At 43.5% G+C, this 22929-nt stretch overlaps 1 protein-coding gene across 1 annotated transcript in view; it reads left to right on the forward strand.

Moving 5' to 3' along the window:
- The window catches only part of syne2a (spectrin repeat containing, nuclear envelope 2a), a 203218-nt gene that overhangs the window by 80675 nt on the left and 99614 nt on the right, over positions 1 to 22929 (forward strand). Inside the window, 15 exon segments of the mRNA XM_070435847.1 lie at positions 1387 to 1572; positions 2670 to 2825; positions 3576 to 3805; positions 3989 to 6053; positions 6657 to 6991; positions 7944 to 8088; positions 8467 to 8667; positions 10096 to 10355; positions 15450 to 15600; positions 17346 to 17492; positions 17905 to 18045; positions 18297 to 18479; positions 19288 to 19425; positions 20099 to 20284; positions 22707 to 22829. Of these exon segments, the coding sequence (XP_070291948.1) occupies positions 1387 to 1572; positions 2670 to 2825; positions 3576 to 3805; positions 3989 to 6053; positions 6657 to 6991; positions 7944 to 8088; positions 8467 to 8667; positions 10096 to 10355; positions 15450 to 15600; positions 17346 to 17492; positions 17905 to 18045; positions 18297 to 18479; positions 19288 to 19425; positions 20099 to 20284; positions 22707 to 22829 (4647 nt within the window).

The raw sequence follows: 22929 nt of genomic DNA on the forward strand, positions 1-22929 counted from the left end.
AATATCACTGCAAATATCATAGATTGGGCCTTTAATGTGTATCCAAGTCAAGAGCCCTGCTGACTCAGAGTGTAGGGCAGTATAGTGGTGATAAATCATTGGCTGCTTTACCTGGAGCCCTGGGCTAACATCAGGTCCCTCCTGTGGACAGAATCATATTTATTTTGATCTAAAAGGCTAAAGTGGGTCCTAGATAARCACTCCTAATCTGAGGAATATGGCCTCTGCACTCCTAATCTGAGGAATATTGTAACGGCTATCGTCATATTCCTCCTCCTCGGACGAGGAGAGGCGAGAAGGATCGGACCAATACSCGGAGTGGTTAGTGTTCATGATGAATGATTTATTATAACGGAAAAACTGAACACCGAAAATACAAAACAAATAAACGAAGTGCAGAAAACAGATACAGTACCGTGTGGTGAAAAACACAAACACGGAAACAAACACCCACAAAACACACGTGAAACACAGTCTGCCTAAGTATGATTCTCAATCAGGGACAACGATTGACAGCTGCCTCTGATTGAGAATCATACCAGGCCGAACACAAAAATCCCACCATAGAAAATCAACCATAGACAAACCCACCCAACTCACGCCCTGACCAACTAAAATAAATWCAAGACAAAGGAAAACAGGTCAGGAACGTGACATATGGCCTCTGCACTCCTAATCTGAGGAATATGGCTCCTGCACTCCTAATCTGAGGAATATGGCCCCTGCCCTCTTAATCTGAGGAATATGGCCCCTGCACTCCTACTCTGTCACTTTATGAATACGGACCCTGGGTGGGATAGCCTTAGTATCTGTAACCTGCAATATAAAGCACATCCTCCCCTATATTACTGCTTAATAGCATTCCTGCTCTACTGTTGTTTTGAAATGTTGAGAGAGATTTTATGCAAGTATCAGCTTGCCTTGTCACCTGTCGGTTTGAGAATAGCCTAGCACTTCACTATGTGAGGAATAAGTTATTTACACCACTCAGTGATGACTTCATCTCACGCTAGCCCTGTAGCTCTCGATATCTCAACCACACTCCTACTCCCTGACTAGTTCCTGCTGTATCATGTTCCTCCGTGCTAAGCCCAATGACACTGATCTAACAGGATTAGCTGGAGACTACACCAAACATTTTTCACCAATTGTGTTGTGTCAGATAAGTGATTCCATCAAGGAAGGAAGTAAAGAGGGACGTGGTGTTAAACTATTGGAACAGAGCCCTGGTTTCCCTCGGGGCAAGGCCCAGCTCCTTACTCAGTCACATTCCTGCTCTAATAGCTGCGCTGACTCGGTGGGGCAGAGAGGAACAGAGTTGTTGTCAGAAATACCAGACAGGAGAGCAGGTGAATCCACCGTCCCATTGCCGTCATGTTCCCACAGATGCAGGAGGGGAGTGAAGTCAAGAGGAGTTCCTCGGTCCAGACTGGGGGGTTGCTATCCGAAGCCGTGGCGAAGGTGGAGAGAGTTGGGGGAGCGGTGCGCCCGGAGGTCCCGCGTCACAGGTCCACTATGCAAGGCCTCCTCTCTGAGGTCCAAGGGTTGGTGGAGAGGAAGGACATCATCAAGGTGAGTGTTAGGGAGTTTCTCTGTACGGCCGACCATGAGATTCGAACTTGTGTTCATAACAATAATACTCACCCGACCACAATCGGTAATTCTCAACAGCAATACTTAGCCAAGCCAATGGTGTGTGAACTGAGACAGTTGGCTATTAGATCTCAGGGAAGGTAAGGTGGCGTCAAAATGGGATATGGTTTACTGTGCATTGTAGGAATTTGTTTCCAAGAAACCCAACTTGTTGTTCAAGAGGATAATAACATTCAAAATAAGAACCTGAGGAAACCTCTTTAAAAAAACAAGCCTTAAAAACATCTACATTTTAGTTAGTATCTAATGTGCGTATCAATATGAGACATACAAATTGCTAAAATTATATTTCAACATTTTCTCGACCACAGATAAAATAAGTTGTTGCTCCCAARTATGTGGCTCTATCCACAAAATAATTGCAGTTCAGTCAACTGCATGGATCAGTGAACAGATAAACAAACAAACTCTGATGTGGCATGGGCCTTGATGATGCTGTATTCCCCAGGCTTTGGGGTGAAGTTTCCTAATCCTAATCTTAACCATTAGTGRCAAAAATGCTAAACTGACCCAAGATCGGCGTCTAAGGGGAAACTTCATGCTACTCCATTCCCAAGATGCCTGTGGCAGGAAGCTTTACAGGAAGGAGCCAATGATATTTCCTGTGTAGCCATGGAGATTTCTCAGTAACGGCACATCTCGCTTTAGAATCAGCAAACGATTATGTCCCCCCAGCACCACACCCGTCCAYACCAGACCTGGGTCAAATATGTATGTCAAATACTTGGAGCTTGGTATTTTCACTTTTGGAATTATTCCATTGTTTCCATTGTACCAGTAAAACTGAATTGAGTATAGCTCAAGTATTTGACATCCAACCCAGGTCTGGTTGTACACACCARKGTTGTGTTCATTAGGACATGCAGCAGAAAATGCTTTCAAAAGTTTTGCAGTGTAAAATGTGCATTTCTTATKAAACAAATCAAGATTGTCATTCCCTGTTTCAGTCTGTTTTCTTCTGTTTGGTCCATGAATATGTCCCATTACTATATTTACTCTGTGCTGTTGTGTTGAAGGGATGCCAGTGGATGGAGGCGGCTTGGTACCTGCAGCCTTCGCTGAGAAAGCCAGAGATCCAAATAGGGCGCACTGTCCTCAGGGTTCTAGGATGCCGCTACCAGCCAGCCCAGCTCAACCCTGCCAACATGGCCCAGCAACTGACGGAGGCTGAGGTGGGAGACTGTCCTTTTTTAAAGAACAATTTTCCCTTTCAAGAACATAATAGAAAATTGAAAATACACATTTTCAAGTGTCAGACTGACCATCCTATATACAAACAAAMAATCAGTCATAAAATAAAAAGACAGAGGACAAAACATAAAACAAAACTGTCATTTAATGGGCTACACACCCCGAACTGATATCACTGTGTAAAATGCATTTACAAATGGAAAGCTTTATTTGGGATTCTACTGAAGACATTTCCTTTTCTGCCCTGTATGCACATGTATTGTTTTTTTGTCACTCTAGCCAACTGGCACATTATAATGATATTTCAACAATCCTCTCATTTATTTAACCTTTACAGTTCTTTCATATCAATGTCAACAAGAATGTATAATGAGACAAGGAGAGGAAGCAATTTCTAACTTTGATTTGCTAAGTCTAACTTTTCAAGTACATTATCACCCTTCTTGGCTTTTGTGTAAGTGTAGAGTGTTTGATAAATACAGATGCTATGTGCAGAGCCCATGGTCTAGTGGAACCCCCCTCAGCTCCAGACACATATACTCTCCTTACTGAAGGTCAGGGTTCAATCCCCACTCCAACCATTCATACTGTTTCTTACACCTGCCTGTCTCCCCTCTGTGATTTCAATACTGTAAAAAAAAAATATATTTTTTTTTACGGATTATATTTTTTATGGGTCCCAGCTCACTGGATACCAGACTGAGTGTGTCCCCGTGATACCTTTTTTGCAGGACTGCAGACGCTACGTGCTTGAGCAGGTGGCTGCGATAAACCATGTGGTCGGTGATCCAGAGGACGCAACAAATCTGGAGGGGCGATGGAGTGCAGCCCTGTTGGATGCCTCGGCCACAGTGCAGGTCAAAGAGGCTCAGCTTCACCTGGTCACACAGTACCACAGGCAGACTCAGGCCATCCGGAGCATTCTGGAGAGATGGGCAAGCGAGATGGATGAGCTACAATTGTGAGTCCATGCACTTGCATTGTCCGGGCTACTATTATTGTGCATAATGTTGTATTTATGCATCTTTAGGCCTCTGTGTTCCTTTAAATAGTACAGTTGATTTACAATATCATTGATCAGAAGTTTGTATTTGACCAAGATATGCACTTATTCACTCTTTGTCTATTCCTGGGGATCTAACAGAGACACTCGAAGCAGTGCGCTTCAGGCTGAAAAACTACATACTCTGTTATGTAACATTGAACAGCAGAAGGGCATGATGGGGGAGCTGCTCCAGGTGTGTTGTCAGGTGTCTTCCCACCTGAGTGAAGACGAGGGGTCAGGGGCACTCCTCGCTCAGCTAGGGGATCTGCAGGAGGAGTGGAGGCTTTTGGAGGGGGCCGGGAATAGAGGCCTGAGGCATGCCTCATTTGGTTCTTCTCAGTCCTCTATCCTTCTACAAAAGGCTGAGCAGCTGCATTGCAAGCTTGAGACTCTTCAGAAGTCCATCACCCTCTTACAGTCCTCTCAATTGCAGCATGACACTCACAAAGCTTTAGAGCTGACCTTTATGACTGCTGACTTGAAAGCCTTCAACCAGCAGTACCTACACCTGCTGGGGCAATCAGAGGATTTTACCCAATTTTCTCTTGGGCAGAAGGAGAAGGAGGATGTGGAGTGTACTCTTCAGAGCTTGAGCTACTTACTTGCCTCCACTCAGAGGTTGCTCTCTGCTCAGTCATACTCTATAGCAAAACCCTCCTTGGCTAAAATCATCAAGCAAATGCAAGACTTGATTATCTGGGCCAAGCAGGCGGAAAACCACATCGCAGCAGGTGAAAAGGTAGCCCTCTTCCCTGAAGAGGCCCGTCTCCAAATTGCCAGCATGAGGAAACTTCAATCTGAGATTTTGGCAAGGCATTCCAGGGTGCACTACAAAGTTGAGGACCTGAAAGAACTGATTTCGGATGAGGGGGAAATTGACAAAGTGCTGTCATCACTGAAGAGCTTGAAGGACCTCTACGAAACAGTCTCAGATAACTCTGCTCGTATTCTGAAGGAAATGGAGGCTGTTTTGGAGGAAAGAGAGAAGATGCTGGTTCAGATCTCAAAAGTGAACACCTGGCTAGCAGTGGCATACCATGAGAGAGAGGTCACCGCAGATGTAGAGAATGTGTCCAAAGACACCATCCCAGATCTGGAAAGCAAGCTGCAGTTTCACATGGGTGCCATCAAGGAAGCAGAAAGACAGCTGGCTGTCACGGACGCTCTTTTGGAGACCTGCATGGAGGTCTCTTCGGGGTTGAGTTCAGCAGAGAGCCACTTCCTTGTCAACAGGCTCACAGGCCTCCGGACCGAGGTGGATGGAATGGTGGCCCACGAGAAAGCAGCCCACTGGGAGCTGGAGGAACTGCTTCACACCCGGACTTCTTCGGCCGAGGAACTGGCGGCTGTCCAGGTGAGCGTGCAACAGATATGGGCCGACCTGGAGAGGCAGAGGTTCCCAGTGACAAAGGACTCCCTATCTGCCATAGAGCCCTTGACACACATGCTCCTGGAGCACCAATGTCAGATCCAGGAACTCCAGTACTGCCAAGAGGACCAGAAAAGCACCCTCTTGCGTACCATTGGCGGACTGCAGGAGAAGGTGAAAACTCTCCACCACCACGCTCTGGAACATGAGAAGTACCTGACCTACCGGCAGCGCATGGAAGACTCCAGGGAGGTGGCAAAGGAGCGTGCTCAGTGCTCCAAAGACAAGAGAGTCAGCGTGGGGGAAAGGTTCAGTCTTTGCCAGGCTCTCCTCGTGGAACTTCCACTGGTGAAGACCCAGTGCCAGGATGCTTCCGACCAGCTCGAGGCCATCGCCCAAGACCTGCACCTATCGGATAGATTGTTGCTCCTGTCGGAGAGGCAGAGGATCCGGCGAACTGTTGAAAACCTAGCCTCCTGGGAGCTTGCCATCACTGACGACGTCAAAAACCTAGAGGGAAAGCTGCTGGAGGGTCTCAGATTCTGCACCGAGCTTCCTGCCATGATGGACCTTCTTCAACAGGTCAGGCAGGAGCTGACGGAGCCCGACCCGGTGAAGCCAGACGTGAGGGCCATCAACATAGCGCTGCGGAGGTGCTGGGTGATCTGGAGGAACGTAGAGTCTGTCATGCGGGTGTTGGAAGCTTTGAGGCAGAGAGAGCAAGTGGAGATGAGCCAGTGTGGGGAGCTGCACACCCTGAGGAATGACGTTGTGCAGAAGTGCCACGCATGCATGGTAAGTTCAGTGGGCTCATTACATTACAATTGTTGTAATTCGCAATTTCAGCTACGGTGTGTATTACATTWAAAAAAATATGCATGACATTTGAGTTGGTTGACGTGATAAACATTATAAAACGGATTGTTTGGATCCTAGATGCTTATTGGACGAGCAGCGTTCCAAGCCTGCTAACAGTTCCATCTGCACCTCCATAAGAATATCATCATGTTGCTGTTCAAATCATTGATTGAATTTATCTCAGCTCATACATTATTTCCCCTTGCTTCTAGGGTACTATTTGGTTTGTAACAGTGGGGTTTAATATAAGCCTTGCTGTCTGCCTGTCCGGCCATGGAAACAATGTTTCACTTTTGAAATGCTATCTCCCCTGTACCATAGAGAGTGAACGGTGCCCAGACGAGACAATTAACTGAAATGGTGTATTACAACAATTTATCCCTCAAACATTTTCCTTAACTTCTATTGGAACTGACTTTAATGTTGTTTGTGTAATAAGATTCAACCACGCAGGTTGTATTGTATTGTGGTAGACTTCAAATGAAATTCTTGCCTGAATTCTTGTTAATCTTTCTTAATAATCTTGTATATGTCCTGTAGGAGAATTTGTCCCATGCTCGGGAAGCCCTGAAGGATTACCACTGGGCTGCCCAAGGAGTGGTAACCTTCCTCCTCGAAGCCGAGGCTATGTTCCTGGCACCTCCAGGCGGATTTGTGGACTGCACAGAGGAGCAATGGCACACCCAAGAGCCCCTAGCCTCCCTGGGGGAGAGCCTCCAGGTGCAAATCAGCCATCTCCTGGAGCTGGCACCCCAGCAGGCCTGTCTCTCTTTCCCCCAGAGCGAGCAGCTCCACATCCGGGTCCTGAGCCACCTTTTGGTGGAGAGGGCCGCACTCGAGGCCCAGGTTGAGCTCAGGACAGAGGCCTTGCAGAGGTAGGCCAAAGGTTACACACTCACTCACCAAAGGTTACACATGGCCTTTGGTCCTTACTGTTTTGGTCACATTCTAAAAACACATTAACACTAAATGTTATCGTACAAAGAAGCTTGATGAACATTAGATGCGGAACATTGGTCACCAAATAGGCATGCATTGTCAACCGTTCTAAGCTATTCAATTTTTGGGGGAATGTGAGATGCGGCGTGCCACTATGATGTATTTATTTATTTATCAGGTTAGTCTCACTGAGATGAATAATCTATTTTACAAGAGAGACCTGGCCAAAATAGCAGCACACAAAGTTGCAGACACATTGACAACATAAAACACCAAGCATTACAGTTTAGAAAACATCAACTTACACATTGAACAGCGCTGGGACCACTTATATCAGGGGGTAATCAACTAAATTAGGCAGGTTGCTGAGTGGGTGCTGAGCGGATGGGAACATAATAGTAATTCGTACACTGCACGTTGACAGTCTAGCACTCCGAGACCCATGTCTGTAGTCTCTGCTGAAATGGAATGTTGGTGTAATTGAGACAAATAGGTTCAGCAGTCTAATAAATATAATTTTTGTGCCTTGTTACTTATCCCTCTGTTCACCCTTGTTTGACGAGAACTAAATTAATGCCTGGATGAGAATGCAGCTCATGTCTATGAATTTTATGTTGCATTGAATCAAATAAGATTAGAGAGTTAGAGATCCGGGAACTTTGTATGTAWATTAGCTTCTAACACTGGCACATTTACATTGATGTAAAACAGACATGTTGATTTATGTGCATGTAAAAGAGTACAGTAGAATCAAACCAAATCCTAATTATCCACACAGAGTACAAATGAGCTTTTAGCTTCACAATGACTTAAAAAACATGAAAATGTAAACTACATTAAAACCAGGCAATTTTCAGTTACCGTGTTTGTTTTGTATCTAATCCATAGGTGTGCAGACAGACAAAGCCTCCACAAGAAGTGTCATGAGGAGGTATGGCATATCCTGAAGAAAAACGAATCAAGGCTCTCTGAGTGTGCTGCCCAGGAAGTGACATCCTACACCAACTGTGCAGACCAACAGGATAGAGCCAAGGTGTGTGAAATGCTGTCGGTGGTTCTTGTCAGAGTTTGTTCCTACTAGGGAGTTTTTCCTCTGTTCTCCTGCTTACGTTTCGGGGGTCTAGTCCAGGTTACTGTAAAGCACTTGTTTTTTAAAAGCATGCTATTCAAGCTTAATTTAGACAGTTTAGATATCAAGGGGATACTGAGGTGGAGAGGGGGGGAAAGGTAGAGGGGAGGATTTAACCCCAGTATCTGCCAGTGAGTTACATGTGTGTTGCCACTACACTACTGCTCTGCCACACCACAGTTTTGCTGCACTATAAAGCACTTTGTGACACATGTTGTACAAGAAAGGGATACATTCTGTATACAATACATTTGACTGATTGATTAATCTCTTCATGCGAAGACCCTGTCGGAGGAGGTGCTGTCTATAGCTGGGAAGCTGGAGGAGCTGAGGGCGGTGTGCCCACTGCGGGGGTGCTGTGTGGGCTCCGAGGGGGCACAGGGTGCCCTCTGGAGGCGCTGGGCGGCACTGCGGCGCGGCATCAGCCTCCTCCGGACACGCTTGGAGCAGAGAGGGGCGGAGTGGAGGGACGTCACCAAGAGCGTGAGTCACGTGACTGAACTATCTTCAGTGAACTGCTCCTTTAATGGTCATAATGTAATGTAGTATAGGGTATATTGCATATAAATACATACATTTTTGGGAGATGCCATCACCTTTCTTTGCTGGACTACATGATTAACCCTGGATGACCACTCCATTAAATAGAAGCCTTTTAGTAGGCCCGGCGCATGAGTAGTATATGTAGTATACAAGTATGCATACGTGTATTATAAAGGCGATCATTCTTACCATCATAACAGCACATGGCTCATAACAGTTTTTTGTATAAGCAAATTATACAGAACTGGGGAAGGGTACCAAAACATTTCTGCAGCATTGAAGGTTCCCATGAACACAGTGGCCTCCATCATTCTTAAATGGAAGAAGTTTGGAACCGCCAAGACTCTTCCGAGAGCTGGCTGCCCGGCCAAACTGAGCAGTCGGGGGAGAAGGGCCTTGTTCAGGGAGGTGACCAAGAACCTGATGGTCACTCTGACTGAGCTCTAGAGTTCCTCTATGGAGAGGGGAGAACCTTCCAGAAGGACAACCATCTCTGCAGCACTCCACCAATCAGGCCTTTATGGTAGAGTGGCCAGACGGAAGCCATGACAGCCCACTTGGAGTTTTCCAAAAGGCACCGAAAGACTCTCAGACCATGAGAAACAAGATTATCTGGTCTGATGAAAACAAGATTGAACTCTTTGGCCTGAATGCCAAGCGTCACGTCTGGTGGTGGCAGCATCATGCTGTGAGGAGGTTTTTCAGCTGCAGGGACTGGGAAGACTAGTCAGGATCGAGGCAAAGATGAACAGAGCAAAGTACAGAGAGATCCTTACTGAAAATCTGCTCCAGTGCGCTCAGGACCTCAGACTGGGGCGAAGGTTCACCTTCCAACAGGACAACGACCCTAAGCACACAGCCAAGACAACGTAGGAGTAGTTTCGTGACAAGGCTCTGAATGTCCTTGAGGGGTCCAGCCAGAGCCTGGACTTGAACCCGATCTAACATCTCTGGAGAGACCTGAAAATAGCTGTGCAGCGATGCTCCCCATCCAACTTGACAGAGCTTGAGAGGATCTACAGAGAAGAATGGGAGAAACTCCCCAAATACAGGTGTGCCGAACTTGTAGCATCATACTCAAGAAGAATCAAGTCTGTAATCGCTGCCAAAGGTGCTTCAACAAAGTACTGAGGAAAGGGCCTGAATACTTATGTAAATGTGATATTTTATTTTTTATTTTTAATACAATTTTATAAAAATTCGAAATACCTGTTTTTGCTTTGTCTTTATGGGGTATTGTGTGTAGATTGATGAAACAATTTTAGAATAAGGCTGTAATGAAACAAAATGTGGAAAAATTCAAGGGGTCTGAATATTTTCCGAAGGCACTGTATGTGTTTGTGGTTGTGTGTCCTTTGGGTGTCACAGATGGCTCGATGCAGCAGTGCTCTGGACAAGCTGCAGGGTGAGCTGTCGGACCCCACTGCAGTAAGCTCCGCTCAGGGGGCCCCGACGGTTCTGCTAGTGCAGACGGAGCAGCACCAGGCTGGACTAGAGCGGGAGCAGCGAATCCTGGCCTCCCTGGAGCTCCGGCTCTCCCAGCTCCTGGGTGTGTCCAGCCCTCAGGAGGCAGCTAGCCCTGTCCCAGTCTGCCAACGGCTGAGGGACATGCAGGAGCGCTTTAGGAGGTTAGGATTATACAGTACTCTCTTTGAAAGACAAATACTCTGAAATTAGGTGCCCTTTCCATTTCCCTCTCACTTTGTCTCTATCGCTCTCTTTCTCTCTCTGTCTTCCCAAACTCATCCACACAATTCACATGGCACACATGCTTGCACGCACGCACACACACCTCAGGACCAGAAAAGCACAATGCAGAAAAAGCTTAAATGTTTTTCCTTTTTCTTTTTACTTAAACATTACATGTCAGCAAAAGAACCCTGGAGCCTTTGCCAAAGGTGTGCAAACAATCATATTGACACTGTTTATTAACACTGTTTATTGACAAATGTTGACAGTAGATTACACACCATGAGTGGCAATATAATTCTTGGAAACATTTAAGCACATACACGCAGTTTGATATTAATATTTAAACCAGTTGAGCTGACAGCCATTTTATACTGTTTTGCTATGGCTGTAGTCATCAATCTAGCAAGAGGGCAATATTTGATTAATTTAGTAGTGTGTGTGTTGTCCCCCCCTCCCCCATAGAAAGTTATGACCTTTAGCTTTCACCTAGAATTGTTTATTTATGTCTGAGATAAAGGCACTTTTCAACCCAAATGATCAAGTACACAATACAACTATATTAAAACATATACAAATATGAAGATATGATCAAAATAATTGTGAATGTATAAGCCTTTTTATACTTTATAATATGCCTATATATAGTTCTACCCAAAATATTTCACCTTCTTTATTACTTTACCAAACATATCATGACATTAGTGATAGTGTCACGCCCTGACTCTAGTTATATTTTGTTTTCTTTATTTTTTGGTTAGGTCAGGGTGTGACCTAACCAGGGTGGTTTGTTTAGATTTTGTATTGTCTAGGGGTTTTTGTATAGTCTAGGGGTTTGGAGGTTTATGGTGGCCTGAGTTGGTTCCCAATCAGAGACAGCTGTTTCTCGTTGTCTCTGCTTGGGGAGCCTATTTAGGTTGCCATTTTCCATGTTGGTTTTGTGGGTAGTTGTTTTCTGTCTTTGTGTCTGCACCAGACAGAACTGTTTCGTGTTGGCCTATTTTTTGTTATTTTGTCTTAGTGTTCTGAGTTMAAATAAATATCATGAACACKTACSACGCTGCGTTTTGGTCCGATCCTGACTACTCTTCATCAGACGAAGAAGATCGTTACAGATAGTCAAAATCGGTTCAATTTGTGATCGTCTAAATCAACATTTGGGCCATTTAAACAGTGTTTAATACGGTGAGAACACAGGTCTGTCTCCGACGTAAAGAAAAAAGTTTGACTGCCAGCACAAAATTACTTATTTGCTTATTTTAGGTTTAAGGAAGAGTGTTGGTCGCATTCTTTATCCTAGAGATATAAAATTATTTAGTATTTAGATTCGCCTGCTCGAGACAAATTCAGCAATTGCTTTGCCATGTCTGTGCTGTGAAGCAGTCGAGCTGGATAAGTGTTTTTCGAAGGAACGCCCCTTTGATGTGACGTCACAGTGAAGTGATATAAATGTATGTAATGATGCAGCCGACCACCAGAGGGAGGGAAATACAAGTTTATTTGACAAAGGACCTTTACGTGGTCCTAGGAAGGTCTTGATTTCTGTCTTCTGACTTATAAAATGGTGGGAAATCAATACAGTCAGTCATAAATATATTTTTAAGTAATTCTAATGCCTGATTTTGGGGACTGTCGGGTTATTCAAGGTATGCTGAGCCTAATGACATCATCTTACACAGTGGAGCGACTTCCTGCTGAAATCGAAAATGACAAAATTAAAATCTACCAAAACTCATCCCAATGTGGGCATGCTGAAAGGAATGTTGTCTGTGAAGCTAAAATGGTTGTATATACTGACAAGATATTGGAGTCTCCACTCTAACAATGTGAATCAGTGCCCGTAAAGGCGAAAGGCAGGCCGGAGGTGGCGGGAGCAAGCAGAAACATTCGAGTCAATTAGATGGCAGATTTGCATGTGAACTACAGGCACACCTCTGATGTAACATTGGTTTTCTTTAGGTTGGAGGGATATCAAGCGCGTACACTTATATCAGTMCATTCATAACAACCTAAGCATTACGAAAAACGTATATTCAATCAAATAGGTCTCATATAGCAAATTAGCAATACATTTTTATGTTGACCAAAATCTACGTTCTCCCATTGCCCTCTGTCGTGACATTGCTTTAATGTGTTTGATTATTTTATCAAATCAATTAACTACATTTATTTATTACGATGATTAAATGAATCATGTAACAATTAACTCAGTAGTAATCTTGGGGCAACACGGGAAAAGTTATTTAACGAGTTACTATCTTCCGACTAAACTCTAAAGATATGAATATGTCTTACATCAGTCACAGTCAATTCATTAATTCTTATTTACCTCATCAGTCTCATTCTGAACGTTGCATAGTCCGTTAAATCTGCACGAACCCTAGTCTACATGATGACTCAGCGATACACAAATTGGCTTAATTATTTATTTACTAACTAACTAAATAATCACACAGAATTACATAAACACACACACAGGATAGGTTACTACATAATGCAATGAAAAGTCCCAAGTGGACTAACCCAATATGATGCTTGGTACACAATGAATAGGGGTGGGGAAAGAAAGAACGGGAGAAGAGACAAAGGAATTCAACTATCGTACATACAGTTGAATAATACGCTCATCGTAATTATGGAAATTTAGCACCCTAACAACCGCTCATTCGGATTTAGAAATGCAACACATATTTCCGCTTGTATGTCTTTGTCGTCTCACTCTGTTGAAAACGCCCGATCAGTCTGTGGAGTCAGTCGACAGAAAGTCTCTGGTAGTGTAAGTCTCTGGTTGTCCACCAGAGGTTACCATGTCCTTTGTAGTTGTAGTAGGTTGGTCTATGAGTGTCTGTTAGAATGGATCTTCCAGAGGTGTACCACGCGGTGTTCAGCGGTCCTTGTCCTTCACTCTGTTTATTTGGAATAGATACCCTAGAGATACCTACAGTTGAAGTCGGAAGTTTCCGTACACTTAGGTTGGAGTCATTAAAACTCGTTTTTCAACTACTTAACAAATTATAGTTTTGGCAAGTCGGTTAGAACATCTACTTTGTGCATGACACAAGTAATATTTTCAACAATTGTTTACAGACAGATTATTTCACTTGTAATTCACTGTATCACAATTCCAGTGGGTCAGAAGTTAACATACAGTAAGTTGACTGTGCCTTTAAACAGCTTGGAACATTTCCAGAAAAAGTCATCATGGCTTTAGAAGCTTCTGATATGATAATTGACATCATCTGAGTCAATTGGAGGTGTACCTGTGGATGTATTTCAAGGCCTACCTTCAAACTCAGTGTCTCTTTGCTTGACATCATGGGAAAATCAAAAGAAATCAGCCAAGACCTCCAATAAAAAAATAAATTGTAGACCTCCACAAGTCTGGATCATCCCTAAGTAAGGAGACGTGTTCTGTCTCCTGCGAAAAGTGCAAATCAATCCCAGAACAACAGCAAACGACTTTGTGAAGATGCTGGAGGAAACAGGTACAAAAGTATCTATATCCACAGTAAAATGAGTCCTATATCAACATAACCTGAAAGACTGCTCAGCAAGGAAGAAGCCACTGCTCCAAAACCGCCATAARAAAACAGATTACAGTTTGCAACTGTACATGGGGACAAAGATCATACTTTTCAGAGAAATGTCCTCTGGTCTGATGAAACCCAAAAAACTGTTTGGCCTTAATGACCATCGTTATGTTTGGAGGAAAAAGGGGGATGCTTGCAACCCGAAGAACACCATCCCAACCATGAAGCACGGTGGTGGCAGCATCATGTTGTGGGGGTGCTTTGCTGCAGGAGGGACTGGTGCACTTCACAAAATAGATGGCATCATTGGCGAGGAAAATTATTTGGATATATTGAAGCAACATCTCAAGACATCATCAGGAAGTTAAAGCTTGGTCACAAATGGGTGGTGATCCTAGTGGTGATCCTAACTGACCTAAGACAGGGATTTTTTACTAGGATTAAATGTCAGGAATTGTGAAAAACTGAGTTTAAATGTATTTGGCTAAGGTGTATGTAAACTTCCGACTTCAAGTGTATAGTGGTGAGAGGAAATTGCTCTTTGTCTCTTGTCTTCGTTCGAGTTTCCTAGGCTAACAGTGCATAAACAGCTRCAGACTGAATGTTCCTGTGTAGTCTTCTTCGAGAGAGAGTTTCAGAGGGCCTTACCATTTTCTGGTATTGTAGATTCAAACCATTTTGCCATATCCAGTTCGCGCTGTACTTCGGCTGGTCTTTAGTTTTAAACAATTTCTCAGCAGTGTAGCCACCGCTTCCCGCTGTCTGGTCTTGTAGAGATTTTCTTCTTCTCTGTTGAAAGTTTCTAACCATTTCGTACCTTTCAGCTCACGTTGTTGGTCACGCTGGTCTGATAGAGTCTAACCATTTTACACGCCCGGCTTACCGTCCGTATACTGGTCTGTAGAGATTCCAACCATTTCAACGCATGGATGGTCCTCACGTTCTCTGGTCTAATGTACATTTTGTTAGCGGTCCTTTTATGACTTCTCCTTGGAGGGTGGTTCCATCATGTTGCCACAAGGTCTGTGCTCATGTGGGCATGGTTACTGACTGGGTAAAACTTTACATGAAAAACGATTCTCTCATTTAGAAGGGTAAAATCATATTTCATCTTCTCACAAATAGTTTCATATTTAATCATATAAGTTCCACAACATTTAGATGTAAATCTGATAACTGGGACGTATACATTTGTAGAGTTACCGTTATTTGGTTATTCTGTCCTTAATGATATCGCAAACAACGACTCATTTGACATGATTATTGTTTCAAGCCCCACCAACCGTTTCCCACATTATTTGTGTTAGGAATATTGTGTCATTATCCACTTTTGAATGTTGTAGTTTTGGCGGGGGGAATCTCCTTCTACTAAAAGGGTTATTTCCCCTCTTTGCCTCTTCTTCTTTGTGTAAAGTCTAGAAAGTTGCCCTACGACAGTGTATGATGATGTCATATTGCTGAGCCTACCTTTAAGATTGTGAGGGTGACATTGTGCCCACACAGCCTGAGAGAGCGGAGCATGCTGGTCCGGAGCGCGGCGCTTTCAGAGGAGCAGGAGAGGGAGCGCTTGCAAGAGCAGATCGGAGAGGTGGAGCAGCGAGTGGCTACCCTGCTCTCCATTCTGGTGTCCCACCCCAGCACACGCCAACTCAAGGTGAGCTACTGGGGGAAATACACTGTATTCTTTATTTAGAGGCTAGAGAGAGAGTAATTTATTGTATGGGCCAGAAGAAACTATAAAACATGGTTACGTTTTCTTGTAACAGCTACTACAAACCTCAGCTAACTTTAGCCATTGTTAGCATTAAGTTGTAAGCCTCCCGAGTGGCGCAGTGGTCTAAGGTGCTAGCTGTGCCACTAGAGATTCTGGATTCGAGTCCAGGCTCTGTCACAGCTGGCCGCGACCGGGAGACCCTTGGGGCGGCGCACAATTGGCCCAGTGTCGTCCGGGTTAGGGGAGGGTTTGGCCGGCAGGGATGTCCTTGTCCCATCGTACACTCGCGACTCCTGTTGCGGGCCAGGCGCAGTGCACGCTGACACGGTCGCCAGGTGTACTGTGTTTCCTCCGAGAACATTGGTGCGGCTGGCTTCCGGGTTAAGTGGGCATTGTGTCAAGAAGCAGTGCGGGTTGGTTGGGTTGTGTTTCGGAGGACGCACGGCTCTTGTCCTTCGCCTCTCCCGAGTCCGTACGGGAATTGCAGCGATGAGACAAGACTGTAACTACTAATTGGATACCATGAAAATTAATTTCCCTTTAAATAGGCTACATCTTGACCCTCCTCAGTCAATTCATGACTCATACGTTATAAATAGTCCTGTTATGTGTATCCCAGTCATTATAATTCTTTGGTTGGAGATCCCTTTCTCCTCCCGCTGACCCGAGCATCTTTTGAACTCTCCTCAGTCAATTCTGCAGTTACTTTACCTGAAAACGTTTAAGTGGAAACGTCAGTTCCTTATTGTCTCATTAGATTCATAAGAGTTTCTGCGCTTAAGAAGGCTGTTTTTGCAGACAGTTTAGAACCCATAAGAGTCTAAGCCCTATCTAAGCCGGGGGAGGGAGGGTCTAAGTTATATGGAATTGTTTTAAGAAGGATCATTTTGCTATTTGAGTTAGAATGTTACGCATTGGATAACAGATTCACTACATGGAACAACAATAAGTCCCCCCAAAAAATCTAAAAGAAGTTTGTTCTGAAGTGTCCATGCTATATCTGAGAGATATAAGAAAGATCAGGAATCATTTGTTATAAAAAAAAAAAGTACATTATTTTTGGTAATGAACAGTGTCGTGTCCATATACAGTACTTCCATAAATGTGTTCAACTTGTACCGGAGGACCTTCAGGTGAGTTTTGTGAGGCCTGTGGGAGTCTTTGAGCAAATCAACCAACATGTACGTGTTTGTGAGAGTCTCACCTTTCCAAAGAGGGGTCATAAGTGTGTAGCCCAAACTGTTTGGATGCTACAGACAGAAGTTCGGCTGTACCGACTTCAGTCCCAAGACACTTGTGGGGGTCATACAGCAAAAGGGAGAACACCATCGTATTCGTGAGAATCTCATATTTCCATAGAGGGGTATAATAGTTTATAGGCTAAACCGCTCGGACGCTAAAGACGATTTTGTGAGAAGATGAATTTTTGGGATGTCTCATGGATGTGGTGGATTGAAACACATCCAATGCAAAGAAACAGATATCTCTAGCTTAAACTGACAGATTGTTATGGCCATTCTTTTATTACGCTAATTAGATTCCCGTGGGGGTGTGGACATCGACCTTAGAGGGTTTAAGTCACATTTACATGGTATCTCTCTCTCTCCCTCTCTCGTTCTCTATTTCTCCTTGTTCTCTCTCTCTCTCTCCCTTTCTCTCCCCTCTCTGTCTCTCTCTCTCTACAGGAGGTCAGAGTGGAGTTGGGTTCCCTGAGGGCCAGATTACAGTCCATCATGGAGTGTGTCGGGACAAAGTATGCCGCTGTTACACCTCCTGAGGTGGAGAGACAGCTGCAGGAAGTCACTGGCTCTCTGCAGGACATGGAGGAGAAGGTAACGGGGATAAAGGGTGGTGGTGGTGGCTCCGGGGTGAAGTTACTGATAGGTACAGATCTAGGATCAGTGTCCCCTCCCCCAATCCTAACCTTAACCGTTAGTGGAGAAAATGCAAAACTGACGTAAGATCAGCATCTAGGGGCAACTTCAACCTTGGTGGGATGGTTGGTAGAGCAGTTTTGGGGTCAATTCCATCTCAGTTCAGTCAATTGTGGAAGGGAATTGAAACTCAGCGAATTAATCAAAAAGTCCACATATAAAACATCGGACAAGTCTCATGGATATGGGATTGAGCCCAACACAATCCCAACACTGGTTTCTGAGTAAAAACCTGGCTAGTTGGGACTTTAAGGGTGATTTGTGTGTTTGTGTGCGCGCACGTGTGCATATGCTTGTGCGTATTTACCAGGTTGGCCAAGCCCTGGAGAAGAGCAGCCCACTCAATAGGCTGAGTAGCAGAATGGGGGAGATCCGTGTCGGGCTAGAAGAAGTCCAGACATTGCTGCAGCGGAAGAGCTCCTCTGTGTCCGAGGCTGAACATGTTCTAAAGGTGTGTGATTGTGTGTGTGTGTGTCTCCGTGTTTGTATGCATACGTGTGTTCTTCCCCTGAAACAATCAACCTAGTGTGTGTGTGTCCTTCCCTTACCCCAATCAATCGTGCAAGATTGTTCCTAACCTGGCTCTAGGCCCAGTCATTGAAAAGCATTTTGTTACAACTGTTGTAAAACAAAAGGACTTATAAGTACATGGGATTGATTGATACCTGATTGATATCATGACAACATTATATTTTTGTCCAGTTTGTATGGGACCAGCTGGACCAGTGGCACGGCCGGCTGGCCCTCCTGGAGGGCGAGGTGCAGGAGGCAGCCGAGGAGGAGCCGGAGCAGGCCCAACTCCTCATGGACCAGATCACCCAGCCACTTCAGCTCTACCAGGACACGGCCCAGAAGGCTGAGCAGCGCACTGCCTTCCTCAGCAAGGTGAGAGAGGAGTAGCTCAACCTTACCCTCTGATCGGCTTGGTAGGCCTTTCACCATATTCACCGTGTTCACCATGTGATGGTATCTTATAATTACAGCATTCTTCAACTGGTTCTTCCAAAACAGCACAATTTCAGTTTTTTTACCCTCCATTTATTGCAGTTCCTATGCCCAATGCCAGGGGTTCCAAAATTACATATTGCCGTGGGATGATTTTTCCTTGATCGGATGGTTGTGGGCCGGAACATAGTTATAAATAATTTGTACACCGCAAATTGACTGCAAGAATCCCAAACAGCTATATAGTATTTGACAAAAACAGGATAATTTCTAACCTTAATTACATTGGGATACGATCACATTTGCCTCTCTATTCATTCCAGCGAACACTTGGGAACAGATTTCCTAAATTAAAATCACGGAGCTAATTTCCTGGTGATTTTAGTCTTTTATGTCCATGAATGAAAATTAGTACCAGTCAAAAGTTTGGACACACCTAATCATTCCAGGGTTTTTCTTTTCTTTTTTACTATTTTCTACATTGTACAATAATAGTGAAGACATCAACCCTATGAAATAACACATATGGAATCATGTAGAAACCAAAAAAGAGTTAAACAAATCAAAATATATTTTATATTTGAGATTCTTCAAAGTAGCCACCATTTGCCTTGATGACAGCTTTGCACACTATTGGCATTCTCTCAACCAGCTTAATGAGGTAGTCACCTGGAATGCATTTCAATTAACAGGTGTACCTTGTTAAAAGTTCATTTGTGGAATTTCACTGTCCCCCCCCCCCTGTCAGATCCCTGCCTGCCTCCAGGAGTATAACGATATAATCCATAGTGCTGGCTGCTGGCTAGACGAATCCCAATCCTGGCTAGACGCTCCCGGCACCTACACCACAGCCAGGAGCCTCCAGAGCCAGACCAACACACTGCAGGTCAGTCCACTGCACGCACACTCACATGTACATACACGCAATCCCCTGGATTGTAGAACACTGCTGGTAGTTCTGAATTGATATACAGTGCATTCATAAAACAAAATGTGGGGGGAAAATCAAGGGTTCTGAATACTTTCCCAATGTGCTGTGTAGTGGAGCTGTGCGTGTTTGAGTGTGTGTTTCAAGTATTATGTTTTTTAGTCATATGTACGAGATACACATGGCATACACTGTCCAACTAAATGCTTACTTACTAGTTCCTTTTCGACAATGCAACAACAATAAGAAATAATAAAATATAAGAATACGAACATAAAGTAAATGGCTCAGTAGAATAGAATACATTTGTTAGCTTAAGTATTATACAGGAAGGCACAATTTATAGTCCAATATTTACACGTATTTTGGGGAAGGGGGGATTGGGGGCAAGAGTTTAAATTGTGCAGTATTTTGCAATCATAATAAGAGTCTGGTAGCAGCAGTTGGGATGTGTGTGTGTGTGTGTGTGTGTGTGCAGTCCAGTTTAAGTGTTCAGCAGTCTTATGGCTTGTAGATAGTGTATGTGTGCTCATGTAGGTATGTAAGTCTGTGTTTCTGTGTATGTGTTTGTATGTACGTGTGCATGCGGGTGTGTACTCATGTGTCCATGTTCTGTAACCCCACATCACAGATGGTGCTGGATGACTCAGAGCGTATCCGGGCCACTCTGGTGGGCTTCGGACCTGTGTTGGGGGAGATCTCTGCTGTGTGTCACACCACTGCTATGGAGGATAAGCTAATCCAGACCGAACGCCAAGTCACCGCCATGCAGCATAACATCATGGGGCCATTGGACCAGCTGCTGCACGTCACTCCGGTAAGACCCTCCATTACAGTGGTTCTCAATAGGGGGTACTAGTAGCTCCAGGGTCAAGTTTCCCCTAGGTACAGATATAGGATCAGACTCCACTGCTAATGGTTAAGGTTAAGATTGGGGCAAGGGAGTCTGATTGTAACCGTGAGTGTAACCGTGAGCGGGATGCTTCAAACTGGGTGTTTGTGGAAAGAGAGTAAGATCAACAGCCTCAATAGAGGAGTTTCACCCTCCCTCAGAATGCATTGTGTCTCCTCCTCGTATGACATTTAATAAGAACTGCTGTGGCTAATGCTAGTGAGTTTCAATGGAACATTCCACTGCGTGTCTAGGCTTAAATGTGATCGAACACACTTGGTCTTGGTATGACCCAGAAAAACAACTCACAAACAAACTTTTGATGCTAATAAATGCATTTCTATTGATCATTTTTTATATATTTTATTTAACCTTTATTTATAACCTTTATTTAACTAGGCAAATCAGTTAAGAACAAAATCGTATTTACAATGACGGCCTACCAAAAGGCAAAAGGCCTCCTGCCGGGAGGTTTTTATTAACAATAAAATAACATTTCGGGACAAAACACACATCACGACAGCAGATACACCACATGAAGAGAGACCGAAGACAACAACATAGCACATGAAAACACAGCATGGTAGCAACACAATATGGCAGCAGCACAAAATGTGGTACAAACATTATTCTGACACAGACAACAGCACAAAGGGCAAGAAGGTAGAGACGAAAAAATGTAATTAAAAAAGCCAAAAGAAATGAATAAATAGTACAGAAAATATTTACTAAAGTATGAAAATAAAGGAAAGAAGATAATTTTTGGGGACCGCCTCTCTCTTCATGGCATGTCTTTTCCTTTGGTTTGTCTTGAATAATTTAGGAGACATTTTTTCATCCCATTTCTCTTTTGTCTTCTTTTTGTTTTAAAGCAACAGTTCCCCCTAATTTCATACTTTTTTTATGTTCTTCTTACCTTAGAAGTAGTTTATGCCAGGAGTAACTGCAATGTACTGAGTGTAATTTGCAGTCACCCCTGGCCTATAGATTACTTACTTTGTAGAAAAATATTTTAAAGGAAGAAATAATGGTGGACTAACCCTTTAAAAGTAAATTAAATTCCATTAAATTCAATACAGTGGTAAGTATACAAATGCTTTGGGAAGATTTATAAGAACATAGTCCTAAGTTGCATTCGGAAAGTATTCTGACCCCTTCCCTTTTTCCACATTTTGTTATTTTAAAATATATTAAATAAAAACATTTCCTCATCAATCTACACACAATACCCCATAATGACAAAGTAAAAATAGGTTTTTAGAAATTTTTGCAACTTTATTAAATATTAACAGAAATACCTTATTTACGTAGGTATTCAGACCCTTTGCTACGAGTCTCGAAATTAARCTCAGGTGCATCCTGTTTCCATTGATCATCCTTGAGATGTTTCTACAACTTGATTAGAGTCCACCTGTGGTAAATTCAATTTATTGTACATGATTTGGAAAGGCACACACCTGTCTATATAAGGTCCCACAGTTGACAGTGCACGTCAGAACAAAAACCAAGCCATGAATTCAAAGGAATTGTCCGTAGAGCTCCGAGACAGGATTGTGTCGTGTCACAGATATGGGCAAGGGTACCTAAACATTTTAATACATTTGCAAACATTTCTAAATCTTGTTTTAGCTTTGTCATTTTGGAGTATTGTGTGTAGATAGATTTTTTTTTTAAAGTTATCCATTTTAGAAAACTGTAACGTAACAAAATTTGGGAAAACTCAACGGGTCTGAATACTTTCTGAATGCACTGTATGGTTGGTTGCACGAGGGGGAACTTTGAGCAGAGCAAAGTGATTGGGGTTACAGTAGCCAAAAAGGTTGAACACCACTGTGCTGTTCTATCCCTTTAATAGAAGTTACTACGTAAAGTGAAAATGTCTGACACCTATTATGGTAGGGGTGGGCAATAATATCGTCTCGAGGGCCACATCGGGATATCAGAATTCACCAGAGGACCGCACAGATTTTTTAGTTAGTCAAAAGAAATTAGCAGGGCCCGAAAAAGGGCAGCTATTTCAAAAGGTATTGGGTCCATTACAATTTCAACATAACTTCTATCTCATTTTAGACGTCCACGAGTGGCCTGGAGTACGTACGATACCCTTATAATGTCTTAGTATCATCCCATAGTGATCCTACGTTATTACCAGAAGCTTTCAGACTGGTATGTCAGGGGGTTTGGAATAACAAACGACAGCAAAAGACAATGGACGATAAAGCAGTATTCTATCATTTCTATTCCATTTATGAAACTGACTTGTGGTGCTTTTCATTTTTGAGTTTGGTTTTTGCTTTCGAGCTTTTGCTTTTCTCTGGAACATTCAGAGCGTTGTTGCTATTTTCAGGAAGTGGATGCCATTGAAGCAGAGGTGAAGACGATGGAGAAAAATGTGACCAAGATCAGAGCTATTTTATCCTCCGCTGATACATTGGACATCTCACTTGAAGAACACCTCCACAACCGGCAGGTGGGACAAGAGTGTGTATAAGAGGATGTGTACATATCCATTCATGTATGTTTGTCATTATATGATTTAGAAATGTTTTTGTTTCACACGTGCACACATC

The sequence above is a fragment of the Salvelinus sp. IW2-2015 genome, linkage group LG28 (genome assembly GCF_002910315.2).
Source record: "Salvelinus sp. IW2-2015 linkage group LG28, ASM291031v2, whole genome shotgun sequence".
Taxonomy (NCBI): Eukaryota; Metazoa; Chordata; class Actinopteri; order Salmoniformes; family Salmonidae; genus Salvelinus; species Salvelinus sp. IW2-2015.